Source organism: Oncorhynchus clarkii, chromosome 30 (genome assembly GCF_045791955.1).
Source record: "Oncorhynchus clarkii lewisi isolate Uvic-CL-2024 chromosome 30, UVic_Ocla_1.0, whole genome shotgun sequence".
In the NCBI taxonomy this organism is placed as follows: domain Eukaryota; kingdom Metazoa; phylum Chordata; class Actinopteri; order Salmoniformes; family Salmonidae; genus Oncorhynchus; species Oncorhynchus clarkii.
Window position 1 is genome coordinate 15,870,520 of NC_092176.1, and position 16,519 is coordinate 15,887,038.

The following is a 16,519-nucleotide window of genomic DNA, read 5'->3' on the forward strand; positions in this document are numbered from 1 at the left end:
ACTATGCATATTATAACGTTGGCCATCTGCATCATCTGCCAATGCAGCAAATCTGTCCAGGCAGTGATCCGCCCCCATCTCTTCTCCCAGGTTAGGTCATAGTGGGATGTTTTTCTGTAGAGGGTCCTTCCTCCTCTCTCTCTCTCTTATCTTCCTGCCATCTCTCTGTGGGACGGCGGTACATGACTCCCTCACTGGCTCCAAAACCACACGCCTCCCCTGGACCCAGATTTGCTGCATGACTCCATGTGTGTATTCTTTGAGGGGGTGGGGAGAGTATATATGTGGTGTGTGTGTGAGTTTATTAGTGCCAGGATATGGGAGGGAGGGAGGGAGGGAGGGAGGGAGGGAGGGAGGGAGGGAGGGAGGGAGGGAGGGAGGGAGGGAGGGAGGGAGGGAGGGAGGGAGGGAGGGAGGGAGGGAGGGAGAACCTCTCTGGGATGTTTGCATGTACACTATCTAAAAAAGACCGTCATCAAACCCTAAGCAACATCACCGCACTATTAAGAACCCTGACATGACAATTACTCCATCAGACAACACACTTATAATAATGACAATCCCTATGTCAATGCATTTTTATTTATTTAACCCTTATTTTACCAGATAAGTTGACTGAGAACACATTCTCATTTACAGCAATGACCTGTGGAATAGTTACAGGGGAGAGGAGGGGGGATGATTGAGCCAATTGTAAACTGGGGATGATCAGGTTACCGTGATGGTATGAGGGCCAGATTGAGAATTTAAAACCACGTCTATTAATGATATGAGCAAGCAGTTATCGATGTAACTACAAAAGCTCAATACTGCATGGTATGTCAATGCACCGTCACATGTGCATTAATACATGTGATTTACGAGAGGAAACCTTTGAAACACATGTAATGTACAGTCTTTACTGTGCACATTTGGGAAGCGGACAAGAAAGACCAAAGCGGTTAGCATACGCTCTGCAGTCGTGTTTTTGTTTTGTGATTACCGATAAGATCTAAATAATAATGAATGGTAAGAAAAACATCTAATCTCTTAACTTCAACTACATCAGCTACACTACTATTAGTAATCCAATGCAGGATCATTTAGAACAGGAAAGAGAGGAGGAGAAATAACTGCTATACTTTTCCTTCCTCTGTATAATTTCCATGTCAGAGTTGAGGTGAATTTAAAACCTGTAATAAAGTCATGAACAGCAGCGTGTGTGTAGATGATCACTCTCATGAGAAATAGTTGTGGAGAAATAGAAAAACCTATGTTGCTTAGCGTGGCAGGCACCAGGCCTATATTTCATGCATGACTTTGGAGAATGTTAATAAGGATTAGAAACATACTTCAAGCTAATGTACTTTTCTTTTGCAAGGCCAACAGTATTTTTTTACTTCTGTCTCTGAAAGAGAGGGACATAGAGTGTGCCAATTTACAAAGACAAAGACAACTTCATTCATTGGTTATAAAGAGAGATCTGATATTTGATAACATTTATAAAATATCAGTGGAATGTGTCAAATGGTATCTCTCGGTAGAGTCTTCGAGAGATCTCTGTAGTATCTATTCCATTGGAGCTGACATGTCAGAGGGCATTCTCTGACCCGAGTGCCCCTTCAGCCGGTGCATGGGTTCTGGTTAGTGTAACTGGCTTCCAGCTGAAAGCTAAAAGAGGCCTCCATGTGGAGATGTTATGTTTCCAAGGAAAGATGGACCAATTAATCTGATTATGGTCACAAATCCTACAACATGTGTAAGCATGTCTCTGAGCATGTGGGATACAGATGTTTTGGGGGGTGTGTGTGTGTGTGTGTGTGGGTGTGTGTGTGTGTGTGTGTGTGTGTGTGTGTGTGTGTGTGTGTGTGTGTGTGTGTGTGTGTGTGTGTGTCAAAGCCTTCTCGGTCTGTTTGAAAACACAACACCAGAGCACTTAACGGTTTTAAACAGCCTCTTTTCACTGGCATGGCCATGAATATGTCTATTCTGAGGGCAATCCTTTCGTTTTCATGTAAGAAATCTGAGTCACTCGGTCTTCCGGAGGGGTGTGTGTGTTGTGCCACTGCAGGCTGGCCGTGCAGAGGGGTGAGCGGAAGGGGAACGAGGAGCTGACAGACAGGGCCTGATACTACACCTCCACCGTAGGCGAATCCCCAGCTAACCCCTGTGCTGAAAGCCAGGATGTAGCACTCATCCACAGGCCAGGAAGGGACAGCAGGGAGAGGGCCAGCTTGCTGCTGATGGAGGGGGGCTGTGGTTTGGGTGGCACGCACCGCTTACTGCCTCCAGAGCCGCGTAACCGGGAGGAGAAACCACAGACTGTGTCATCTGCCAACACCGTGTCCAATGCCTGGCTGTGGGACAGATCCACTTCAAACACAGACTTAAACATTCATTCACTCATTCATGTACTACACAAACGCAGATATGAACATAGTATACACACACACACACACAAATAGTCACATTGTAGTCATGCTTACAACTACCCCCCCCCCCCCCCCCCCAACCTAAATGTTTCACTAAAAAAAAAATCTACATTCAAACAGCATCTGTGAAATATCTGACACATTTCAAACAAATACAGTTGGGTATACTGTAGCTGCTTTCAATTTACTGTAGATACAAACTGACTACATCCCATCTGTCTGTTGTGTTTGAGTCTGCCAATAACAAGTCTTATATCACCAGTTTGAATAGAGCAGAGGACTCTCCAGTCCCAGTGTGCACTGCAGTGGTGTAGAGTAGACTGAGCAGAGGGAGAGAGGCAACTCGTGACCCCAGTTCCACACTGTGCAAGAGAGGGCCCCGGTCAGAGCCAGTGCTGTCTCTCCAGCTGGGATCACAACGCTAGACTGAGGCTTGGGTTTCAGAGCAGGACTCCGGCCTCGGGGTGTAGGGGTGGGATGCCTGACACTTGTGCCGGCAGGGGCAGAGGCAGAACCCAGCGGCAGGCCTGCAGGACTGACATCAGACAGACGCCCACCCCAGGGGGCTGGGCCCGCTCACCCGCCCGCTCTCAGGGGGAGGCAGCGACAATCACAGGGGCCCAAGACAGATTGGGCTGCCATAGACCACACGTTTGCCTTTTAACTGCTGAGTTTGGATTTGCATCCCACCACAACGTATTTCCATCGGGGGGGGGGTTCCACCTCACTGACTCAAATGAACAATCTCAATAAGGCACTGGTATTAAACTAATGTAAAAAACCACAGGGCCAAAGAGAGCCAAATCAAAAGAGATTATGGGGGTACAGTAAAGGTCGTTGAAAATGATGATATGGCAATAACTGAGCAAATGAAACGACATATGGTAAGTACATCAAGTCATCCAGAAGCCGTTGAATAAGATTCACACTATTCTAAACATAAGACTATTGAATCCATATAGTGACAGTTCTGATTCAACAACCTAATTATGTGTTTCCTATTCAATGTTCTTCACACTTTCAACAGTATGGAGACACAAATATCTTAATTTATACAACGGGGGGGGTCTAATCCTGGATGCTGATTGGTTAAAATCATGTTACAGCCGGTGTCTATTACATTACTTACCACCGGCTAAATTTATGACAACGAAATATCTATCCACTGTCTCATAAGCTAAATATGTTTTTCCTATTCAATGTTCTTCACACTTTCAAAAGCATGGAGACACATGTATTTTCATTAACACTTCAAAACAAAATATATCAGAATTAATGTTCTATCTCATTCTGTAAATCATCCATATTTCATCCCCTTATCCAGTCCTCTCCAAGGTGCAGGATCATTTTGCAGCTCACGAGTGCTGGAATTTCCCAGGAAGATGTATTGTGGCTGTTTTCTGGGAAATATTAAGATCCAGCCAGCAGCGAGAGAAGGCGAGGGGGGGGCACAGACGCTCAGTTTCATCGTCTCGCTGATGATAAAATGCCTCTTATATCCCAGTTCTCTCTCTCCCTCTCTCTCCCTCTCTCTCCCTCTCCCTCTTTTTTGCTCTCCTCTTTCTTTCTTTCTTTCTTTCTATCTTTCCCTCATTCTTTCTTTGTTTCTTTCCTTCCTTCTTTCTTTCTTTCTTTATTTGGCTCTACCTCCTCCACCTTTCTATCTTTCCCTCCACATGCTTTGCCTGCTTCGTTTTCTGTGTATATTTCTTTCTTTATCGCTCCGTCCTCCATCTTTATCTCTCTCTTTCCCTATCCCTCACTCGCCTCTCTTTCGCTCTATTGTATTTTTCTCTCTCGCTTGTCCCCCCTCCCTTCACATCAAACATGGCGTCTGTCTTCTCCAGGTCTCCAGGGCAGAGTCCAGGGTGGGCAGGGCAGGCAGCCACTCAGTTCACTAGTGAACACTCTCCCCTGTCATCACCACAGTACCACAGAGCCTCCACATCTGCATTGTCTTACACTGGTCATCTGCACTCCACACCCCTTCACCACCCCCTCCTCCCCATCTCTCCCACTCCTCCAAATCCTTCATCTAATAGCATACAAATATTTCCCCTTGGAGCTTTTTGAAGCTTCCATGGGTCACCGGACCCTGAGCACAAATCATTTTAGCTGGTTTTGGGGTGGCTTACCAGAAAGGTTGGGAGAGACAACGAAACCCAATCTGCAATGTTTTCACTGCAGGGTTATTTTTCTTGCCAAGACAGCGATGGTCAATCAGCGGTGATCCTCAAACAGAGAGGTTTAGGAAGCCTTCGCTGGTCTACATGTCGTCGTTGCAGTTTACTTAAACCTTTCTCCCCTCCTGCTCCAGGGGAATAGGCCAAAGGCATATCTAGAGTTCCTGACAGCCTGCTGTTTCTGGCTTCAGGATTCAGCCCCAGAACCACGGCACTGGCTCTCCTTTGATAAATAGAGAACACAATACATCTCCTGGTTTCCAATAAAACTGAGCTGTTCGTTTTGACAGTGTGACACCTCACTTGCCGTCCTTGTTGTTACTGAATTATTGCCCATTGAGCAGGGGAGCCAAAAAGTACTAAATATGTCTGAGACCCGTCTCCTCTGTGCAGAAAACAACCCTTTCTTCAGTTGCCCCAGCACTACATATCTAACCTATACCCTAAAAGATTGTGGAGAGAATGAACTTCAACCAACACTTTCATTTGCAGGCCAAAACTGTAACTCTATGAGGTGATAATTGTCTAAACATTCATAGTGTATACACCTTGGAGGCTACTCTACAGCTAGCATTCATAACACCTCTGTGCGCCATTGGCCTGAGAGACAGAGGGTGCTGATAGACAGGACAGTAAGCCAGGGAGATGAGCCTGAGCAGTGCCAGTGACCCTCCCACCTGCAGCCTACATCAGCTCTGAGACGGGAGTGGAAAGAGGATGGGGTGGAATCTGAAGGCCTGGTTAAAGTAACCAGATTGTTTCAGTGCATCTGATCTGCAGTCTAACAGACTTCCAAACAGTTGAATGAGTAAATAAAGTGTCCCCAGGGGACTTCTGCTGGAGATGGATTACCGTAAGAGGGTACACAAAGGAGTCTAAGCCCCACAGTACCCAGGGAGCTGCAGACAAAAGCCAATGTTGGGGTTCTACCAGGGAACTGGCCAGGTTTATTAATCTCATTCTGGGTTGCACCAACCTCCTGCTATAGCAAGCCATGCACTCACACACATACACACAAAGACATACTGTACATGTGCTCAGGTGTATGCACACACACTTGCATGTACTGTACTTACATGCGCGCGCGCACACATACACACACACACACACACACTATAATGGATGTTTAAGGGTGTGTGTGTGTGTGCCTCATAAGATCAGTCTCATGCCCACTTGGCTGTGGAAGAGGGCTTAGGGGGAAGTTGGGGCTGTGGCATTATGCAGCCCCATCCTATTCCTCACCATTCTCCCCCCTCTCTGGACCTGACACAACTAAAGGGATTAGGAGCCCCTGTTTCCGTCAGGGCCTCCACCCAGGACAAAGCACTCCACAGCTTAATGTCACAGTCTATGATAAAAGTACAGATCTCTGTCAGTCAGCTTGGGCAGAAATACCAGTGTTTGTTAGCTAATCTCATTAAGAGATGAACAAAAAGAGTGGCAGAGAAAGATTTTGTTGTTGACTAAAGTGTGTTTAATGACAAGTGCTAACATTATCAACGTCAGAGCACATACATGTATGTATGTCAAATAAGTCACGAAATGCGCCAACACGATTACATTCCTACTGAGTATGACATATACATTTAATCAGTGAGTGTAGGTAACAGTACTGATTTGTGAGGTTTGAGTGAATGTACTGCTACAATGAAATATGATTACAGACTGCCCAAGGGGCAGAAGAAAGAGAAACAGAGAGATAGAGAGATGGACTAAAATCCACTGGTTGAGGGTAAACATACTGCTATGCACAGATCCTCATGTGGTGGTAGAATGTGTGTCATTAGTGTGAGAGTGCGCCAAGGGCACACAGCAGTCGGACTGCAGCACTTACCATCCTGATGCCACCCTTTCTTGTGTATCTGTGAAAAGCCTACGTGTTGGAAAAAACATTCCAGTGTGATCACATTTACGGAGTGCAGGGGGCCAGCTCTGAAATCCTGAGCCAGAAGAGGCCTTGTCTCAATTCCACATGCAGGTTCGACTGGGGTGCTTGTAGAACAGGCATGGACAGATTGGTTGTTCTGCAGATACAGTACAAACACTAAAACATGATTGTAAAAAAAAAAACATCATTCTAATTAGTGATAAAAAAAATTCACATCAATTAAATCAATGAAAAAAACAGCCATCCTAATATTTTTTTCACAAATTGACACGTCTACTAGTGCCATTAACCCTGTCCCTTTTTCCTTGTATCTTCTCTCTAACGCTCTCTCTTTCTCTCTATATAAAGGGATAACTGCAGATTTTGCTTTTTTATTTCAGTCTAATTTGTAGATTGGATTAAAACATTTTCAGTATTTTTTTAATAGTTGTCACCCTCTGCCAACGATTCCCTTAGGAGTTGAAGATGCTGATGAAAATCCCTATGTTCCCAAGCCTTTACTCATGGCTGATTAGCATTCCTGTCTGACTGACAGGTCCCACTGACTCCCACACTGGATCTCTAACTTTAGGAGCTGAGGTTAAGTTGTGGCTACCAACAAATTGCATGCTTGAGTTGCTTTGCCCCCTTTGCTATCATTCTGAGTAATGTGAGCCCACCAGGCAGTTCCCAGTACCGATTCCGACTCCACTCTTCCTCAGGCCAACAGCTCCCCCACAACAAGCCACAAGGCGTAGCCCCACATCCCTACCCACCAGCCTGGCCTCTTAAGTGGTGATGGGCATTAACATGGCTGAGCCTCTGTGGCTTGCCAAAGTATCTTGCTAGCTCGTCCTTTTTCAACTGCAGTCATACACATGCGCAAGCATGCACACACGGACAAATGCAAAAAGACACAAAGACACACACACACACAAACACACACTGTGATTAAACGAACAACTAAGCCTATATTACCATGGTTTGGATGTTGGGAATCAAATATTTATAATTTAATGTGGGTGGACGAGAGCATCTTATAATTGCAAACTCAGTTAACCATTGGTAAATGCACCAAGTAAATAAGAAGTGTATACGGCATTACAAATAAATAACCCCTAAAGTACCATTAACAGGTCACGATGAGTAGGGGGAAATGGTTTGTACGTCATGAGATGACAGATGATTGCATCATATTATGCTGCTGGGACAGGCCAGGCAATGTTGACACAAAACTCAATACTTCCTTACAGAGGAACACAGCTAGACCAGTCAGCTCCTTGCCGCGCCATGCACTAAGAATCCAGGCAAGCTGAAGCAATATTATCCAGCTTACGGCAACTAACGTTAGATTTGTCTTTATGCAGGGGCCCTCTACTTCTATTCCAGCGCTAGCCATAGCCACTCCATCATCCCCTTTCTCGTTCTTTTGGAAAAAATTAGAGAACAAAGAACGTTACGTTTTGCAAAATACGTCTCTCTGTTTATGACCTGGCTAGTCCTTTATCATATCATCAAAAGCACCATGACATAGCTACAGTATAGCCAATGTGTAAGAGTAACTTTGTCCTCTACTCCAGAATGTCCCCGTACACAAGGATGGAGTCGGCATGAGAATACCTTGACCATTTTGCGTGAATCCCTGTTCACACCGAGAGCAAATGCACACAGGAGTGTCGTACACTACAGTGAGTGGAACACAGAGTGAGCTAGTGCAGCTAGTGTAGAAACCTAGCTGTCAGCATGTATCCACCACCCCGCATCCTGAACACAGCTAATTAAAAAACAACATTTCACAGGAGGACACGCCTAACAGGCCTAAAAAGCACCAATCAGCACACCAGGGGCTCGTCCAGTGCTGATAGTAAGGGGCTCTGGTGTCATGTGTTCAGTGGTTTGTTATAATAATGTGCATAGTGACTTGAGCAATACTGCTGCTTCAACATATATTCAAATAGTGGATCAAGTGGTTAGCAACATAGATTAGAAATTGTAAATATTGCAATAGATAGCAGAAATATTTATTTAGCAAAAAAATGCATTCTAATGGAAATATTTCACTAGATCTATTGCCACCTACCTGCACTTGTCTGAGCATCACAATAAAATAGTTTGCAACAATATATTTTCAGAAATAATATACCTTAAAGGGATACTTCGGATTTTGGAACTGAGGCCCTTTATCTACTTCCTCAGAGTCAGATGAACTTGTAGACACAGTATCCGTTTTTCTCTCTGCGTGCCGTTTGAAGGAAGTTTCTAACTAGCGCAACGACTGTAAGTCTATGAGTATCTGCTAGCATGCTAGCAGACTGGAAGTTTATGGGTATCTGCTAGCATGATGCTTGGTTAGGGAAAACGCCCCTCTCGGGGAGATACATGTGTCCTCTAATGATGTCTAATTGAACTCCCAACACCAGGTCAGAAGAAGCTCTCAAGGGGATGGTGTATTTTCACTCCACTTCTCACACATCATCTCCCTCCCCGACCGACCGACCAACGACCACCTCATGGTTTCTTCAGTTACAGTTTCCACCCAGCAGACAACCAAACACACCATACCTATTTACTTAGGTTAGTAGTGGTTTTACATTGTCACCTGTCCTACTCTAAAGTACTTTGCATACAATCTCAATCATGTATGGAGAATTGAGTAAGATAACACATTTTAAAAGTCACATGACATTATATAAATATACAAAGTTTTGCATTACATTTTCCATGTGATTAATACATTTAAAAAACATGTAAAAAATGATTGGGTCCAGTGGAATATGTCATTAATATTCTGTATGATATCCATTTAATTTTATTAAAATGTATTGATAAAAAAAAAGTGAAATAGCTCAATTTCGAAATTCTTATAAACTGCGCATTTGTCTAATGTGTAAATCTTCTATTTAGTCAATTGTGAGACAAAAAAATCAACTTCAACATTCTGTACCATTCTGAAACGTAATTAAATCCAGTTGTTTATATATCAACAGGAGAAAGTCTTAAGAACATTTCAAGAATTAAATCCTACCCTAATCCTATAATAAGATTATTCATCCTAACTCTGAGCCAGGTTTTGTAAAACTATGTTGGAGGGAGAATTTAATGGGACACAAAATCATACACTTCCTTGGTATGAACATAAAGCTGTAAATTGTGCCAAAGGTGTAAAAATGAACATTTGCCAATCCCTTGATTTATGGTAGCCAGAGATGATTATGGGGCATGCATCATTTGCTGTAGGAATGTAATTAGGCACCTCTCCCTTTGTATGGCAAGGAGCCTGCCTTGCAGCTCATGGCAGTTTGTGGGCTGACAAACACATCTTAAATTGGTGTCATAAAAGTCAAAAAGGTGCCAATTACACCTCTAAGTATCCCATCAACGCAAATGAAATAAACAAATAAATACAGATAGTGTTGTGTACACATGGGACCCCCCTGCTAGTTGTTGACCTGAGACTGATGGAAGGTGAAGAAAGGGAGGCTAGATGGTGTAATGATGGGTAATAGTGTGGGTGTACATGACAGGAATCAGCAGGTTGCTGTTTAGAGGCTGTGGATACCCTGGAAGGTCACAGCATTACAACGGTTACAACACTTCACGGCCAAAACAGCACTCCAATTGTGAAAATAAACTACTGCCAGTTCCGGCCTCATACACAATTTCACACACACACGCACACACACACACACACGCACACGCACACACACACACACACACACACACACACACACACACACACACACACACACACACTGTACGCAAACACCACAGAGAGAAAGGTGGTCAAATAACAGGATCCCTCTCCGTGCCTGCCTGCACTGTTTGTCTATGTCACTGTTTCCTGGCTGCATCTCCCAGGCAATGGCATCCCGGAGCTGCTGCTATGAAATTCACATTGTTACTACTAACTGCCTAAGGTCATGTTGGATAGAGCAGGATGAATAGCAGACAATGAGAGTGATGCGGGGCAATAGATGTAGCTCATTGTTTGATTCAGGGTATCTAGCAGAGAGCTATAATGTACCAGTGATTGAAGTAGCAGTGTTAAAAAGCTCTGACACAAAAAGTTTAAAATTGAGTGACAAGCATGAAGAGCACTGATGCAATGAGTGGGAACACAGGGCACCCCTAAGTCCACATGCTACACAAAGACTGTGCAGGGAGAATACACTTTAGCCCCCCATCGAGACAACAGCAAACGCCATCAGTCAGTTTGCTTCACCATTGTCAAGGCTTTATTGGATGCGCGCAACGGTAAGTTTTCGATATCACGCATGCATGTGATCTGCCACAAAATATCATTACTGCATCCATGTTCTTGCTGTTAGTTATAGAAGAAAAAAAAACTACATGTATAAATGTATTTTTTTAAAATAGTTTTACTATACATTTCCATTGACGTTTAATTAGTCTACCAATTAAACGTGTCCAAAGTAAAAGTTTTAAAGGTCATAATGATAATTATGAATATTAGTAGTAGTAATAATAATAATAATCATCATCATCATAATAATAATGATAATCATAATGATAATCATAATAATAATAATAATAATATTTTTAGTTCTCAGAGTGTATGGAGAACATTTACGCATGCCATTGTTGCTTTTCGCAGGCCGTTTTTGTTATTTAAAATGGTCGAATGAAAACCTATTATTCCTATAATGTAATAAAGGAACAGAACTAAATAGAGCATTTTCGTATATAGGCCCACTATATTCGCAAAAAGGCTTGTATCTCCTTCTAGTTCTTTTTTATAATCTCTCTCTCTCTCTCCCTCTCTCTCTCTCTGTGAGTGTGTGTAATTATTACAATGACATGGGATTAATAAAGAAATAATATCAATAAACTATTAAAATGGGGGGGTCTACATGTTTGGGTTGTTGTTTAACTTGAAACGAGACAAAGGCCTACGCTGCATTTAGACCTATAATTGTCTAAAACATTTGCATTAAGAAAAAAATGCGCTCCGATGTTGAATGGTTGAGGTTTAGACATTAATCTTGCCGTCCTACTACTATGAACAAGGTTAGGCTAAATGCTCCACTGAACGCTGCAGTGACTACCATCGTTCTCCAATCCAACGACAAATTAAACACTTGCCGCAAGAGATCCACGTCATAACAATATCAAATATAAACGAAATTGCAGATAATAAAGTGCCACTAAAAACCAACTGTTCTGTGACTGACTATCATTTCGACCAAGTGGTGGACACTGCATAGGCTACCTACATCAACGTTAGAAAATAATTACGACTAACACTAACGTGAATTTAAACTGGCTGCCTGTAGGCCTACCTGTTATCACACGCCATATAATAAAAATAAAGAAAATATTGAAAAGCTTAATTTTTTCAATTATAGGTCTATGATGGGCGTAAATGTTGCCCATGTTTTCTAAAGAGCGATATAAGTCCAGGCAACTGACAAGTAGGCCTAACGGAAGCGCGTATCTGTGCTTGCGCAAGAGGACCGCATTCGACCGCGTGAAGAGTGAAATTATTGGAAAATTGGACACATCAGCTAACAGTATAGGCCTGATGACATCAATTAAATCAAAGTGGGTTATTCTGCTGCAATTCTGAAATGGTTGGACAAACTCTAAACCAGAATTATACTCATGATTCCCAATTGGTTGTAGGATAGGCCTAGCCAAGGCCTACTTGGTGATATATCCTTGCGCGTAAAACAACCACACAACATATATAAATAAGTATTATTGTCCTTACTGTTGGTAGTCATGTTTGCAGTACAGTTTCCTATCCCGGAAGTAACAACTGGTAGTGAGAGGTTGTTGACACACAGCGCACTGCAAACACTCCTCGTGCCATGAGGAATCGTTGACTCTCATCAGAAACCGGTCAGATATTGGACGCTGGCATCCTTCACATACAGATCGGTGATGGTATTCTGTCCCTAAAATGGATGCAAAATAAGTTTAAAATTCAACAATAATATTCATACTAGCTCTATTTTTGTATTTCTTTATTTACAATTTAAATGTTCAGTTTAGATATTAAATATGAAGTAATAGATTATAAACATGTCATAAACATGTAACTATAAAAGAGAAAACACAAGCAGTCCTTATCACACTACAAGACCAGGTTGTAGGGCCTAGTCTAATAACTACAATGATCATCGGAATATAGACCTGGAGTGCTTAGTGAATGTGTTTTAATATCTATACCAAAACCACTAAAATCAGGAATGAGGCCAGCTAGCGGTGAAAATATTTGTTGAATGTGATAGCCTATGTCCTAACAAGCAGCAATCAATTACAGTAATTGTCATCAAATGATTTGACGTAGTAATAATTTCACAAATGAATGAAACAGGCTATTGTGCCAGAGTAAGACATAGATCGTGAACACAGTGATCAGTCATTTGTGTTATTTGTTGCTAAGAATACAATACATTCATATTTAAAATGACATCTAAAGAAAATGGTAAAATATATCAAATGTTAAGGTAGGAGGCCTACGGGTCATGAGAGGATATAGTCTGCATAGCTGCGGACATACAATTGCAGCAATGGTGTGTTCATCAAAGGTCTCGTATTGTGTGTGCTATCTGCACTCTCCGGCTCTTTTAATACTATGGATGCAAATGAAACTAAACAGGACTTACCAAGCATGACTCCAAGGGTAGCTTGACGATGGGGATTATCTTCAATCTTTATACCGTCTAACATCCTTGGGTACTTGGAATGGTTTCTCTTCGAGAAACAGCGTTCTAGTGACTTGGGACCTGTTGCAATATCCATAACAATGTACTGTCAGACTTGTTTTCGCTTCAAATCCCAGCTAAAGCCCACAATATTTGCTGAGACTACTCGCACACACACATACACAAACAATGTGTGTTCCCAGATCGCTAATTAAAATAATTAAAATTAAAAAAGGCGTCCCAATGTTAAGACCGGCTCCACTTTTTGTGGGGCTCTCCTAAGCAGAATCTTCAGATGTCACAGAATCGTAAGAAGCGGCAACAAATTTGACAAACACTATTTTGAGCAGTCACCTGTTAATTTGGACTGAATACGTTTCGGCTACCTTCTTGTTTGCACCCGAGCGTGGCCAGAAGAGAAGGCTATGGAGGAGGGACGTATCCGCTCAAGCATTTGCTTCCAAAACAACAAAAACAACAACAATTGTAACTCCAAGAAATATGAGTGAAATGTTCCAATGGTAACTCTTCAAATACTATGCCCCTCGGTCGGATCCCTGCAGCTTGAAAAGTCTCAGACCAAGATTGAAGCCAATAGATCCTCCTCCCACCCCTCCGTGGTCACGTCACTTTTTTTTGGACTATTTACTGACATTGGGATGCTATTGGTGCTCACTTTTGGTGCGCTCTAAAGAGTTGAACTGAGTTTCGGCTATCACTTTGAACAAAGCTATAGACAATATGGTGAGAGAGAAAAAAGCACAGTCAGTGTACAACAATTATAAAATAGACAACTCAAATACTGTACATAATAAACTAAAGGTATATCAAGTAACTTGCTACGACCATTTGCAAGATATTTTTATTTAGCTAAAAGTGTACTATTGTTAAGATTCTAATGCATTATTATTGTTTTGATGATGATAATGATGATGATGCTGATAATGCTTCTTTTTGTTTTTATTATTATTATTATTATTACTAAATAGTAGAAGTAGCCCAGTAGGCCTATTGTTGTTGATTTTGTTGGTGTTGGTGAGGATGATGCTTCTTTTTTCTCCTCCTCCTTCTCCTTCTTCTCGTCCTTCTTCTTCTCCTTCTTCTTGTTTTCACATAGGTTAGTAAATGCTTTGAAATCAAGTATTGGACCATCACGCGTTCGAAGTGCACATGCTTTGTGGTATTGTGTCCACTACAAAGACTTGAACCTAGTGACCCTTCTACCGCCGACGCACCTGGCGATGGGGTGGCGATAACTGAGCAGCGTGCAGCGTAGATGCCGTAGCCTATACTGACTTTTTAAGCAGTAGCCTATATCCATTTGCAATGTATTTTAAAAACAGGATGGAACCTTTTTTTTTATGTCGTTCATTCATTCATTTAGAGCTATCATTTTAACAATATAGGTTTATGTTAAATTGTTAATAATACTGTTGTCTAATACATTATGAAATGCGACCTGTTTGCTTGTACACCAAATTTTCATTAGCATAGTTATTTTATGCAGTTGGATATCCTTTTCTTGTTGGTTGTGGGCAACCCGAAAATGTTATTATTGTGGTGTAGTGTAAAATTATACTAAACAATTATGCATTGCAATCACAACATTTAGCAAAAACAAATAAGTGTAGTTATACTAATTATTCATACTGACACAATTATGCTGTTCTGTGCCGGACACAGCCCATCATTATAATTCAGTAGAGGGCTGTTCCTTTCATCTGTTTTTATCAATCGCAGGTGTCCTCAGTTGTGACTGAGATGCACACCGATTTATTCATGACAGGATGGCTCAGAAAAGCAAGCCTTGGAATCGAAAATACTATCCCCAACGAAAAAAAAGAGGCACATTCCTCAATTCTAAATTATTCCCAATTTCAAACAATGATATACATGTAAAGAAAATAAACCATGTTAAACCATTAAATTAAATTAAATTAAATGCAACGAGTTTCCACTATGTAGACCTAGCCTATATAACATAATGTTTGTCCTATATGTAAAATATTTTAGCTTTCCAATGCGGGTTTTGTGTTTTAAGATGTCGGCAAAGGTGAGGAATGCGAGTCGCCCGTAGCTGAAATTACAGGGTGCTGTACATAATTCGTTATGCCTCCCCTTTTGTAGTAGTCTAGGGATTCAGTACATTGGAGGCATTGGGACACTTCGGGCAGTCACTCTGAGATACCCTACCTCGTATACCTCATCCCTCTCTATCTCTACAGTAGGCCAATACACCACTAATTACAGGCCTAGAAGATCTTGCAATATGCACACCTTCATGGTTTTGAGCATTCCTTAGCCCATAGTTTTGGGTATGGAGTGAACTCAGATCTACGGTTCTAATGTGATTCTGGTCTCAGTTTGATCAAGCACAGCATCGGGCAGGAGGTGGGTTGGAAGAGACGGCCTCTGCTTAAGTTAATTACTCGAATCGGCTATTATTTATCGCAGCGCGTCTAAATCCAAAGGATATCCTAAATGTCCTGGTAGTCAAATAAATACTCAATCAATCTCAAACCTACTTGTCAGCGAACTAAATGAAACTGCTGCATTTTTTTCCCGTTGTTTAAATAGCTTAATCGATCTAAATCAGGTGCTAATAGTTTACTGCATTTAGTCCATAGGCGACTCTGAGCAATATTGTTACATGTTGCTGCTGAGTTGATACATAAATAATGTATAAGAAATATGTCGAAGATGCCAGAAATATTGTAACTCAAATTTGATTGCGAATAACAGCACTTTACACTAAGAATTTGCAGCCACATCAAATACAAAACAACCAAAACAATAATAACAATAATATGAATAAGAATACATTTACAATCGCAGTTAAGACATTCAAAATAGCCAGGTATATTACTATATAAAATAACAGGAAAGCAAAATTCTAAATAAAAAAATGACAATAAATGATCATATACATTTTTTTAAATTTTAGGTTAGGCCTACCGTATCCATATGTGTTCTTGATATCCTTTGTGGACAATATGGTGAACTAGCCCACTTTGCAACGTTCAAACCCATAGAACTGGTCCATGATTTGTTTACGATGCCCTCTGGCGTTCAGAAGAAGAACTGCTAAGGACTCGGTCTGTTGGAAGAATTGTGTTGACTACAATGCTTCATGCGTCGACTATTTAGACATATTCTGGATTGCAATTGGCCTGGATTAAATTGGGGAAATATATTTGTTTATATGCAAAACTACTGCCTCAACAGATACTAATGTATTCTATTTACTAAGCCTTTATACTGTATGTCAGAGGATTCAGAAACATGTATTTTGAGAAATAGATAATTCGAGTACAATAGAATAATATATCTATAATAGATAGACAACGTAGAGTAGTAGGCTTCATGAACCGTATTTCTATGGGATTG

The 16,519-nt window shown here is 41.5% G+C and overlaps 1 protein-coding gene across 1 annotated transcript in view; it reads right to left on the minus strand.

Annotated features, from left to right (window-relative positions):
• Nucleotides 1-13,229, minus strand: part of LOC139389667 (LIM/homeobox protein LMX-1.2-like) — a 53,074-nt gene extending 39,845 nt beyond the window's left edge. The window contains exons 1-2 of the mRNA XM_071136543.1: nucleotides 13,094-13,229; nucleotides 12,193-12,379 (exon numbers count right to left, since the gene is read on the minus strand). Coding sequence (XP_070992644.1) covers nucleotides 12,193-12,379; nucleotides 13,094-13,229 — 323 coding nt within the window. The remainder of the gene's footprint in view (nucleotides 1-12,192; nucleotides 12,380-13,093) is intronic.
• Between the last annotated feature and the right edge of the window lie 3,290 nt (nucleotides 13,230-16,519).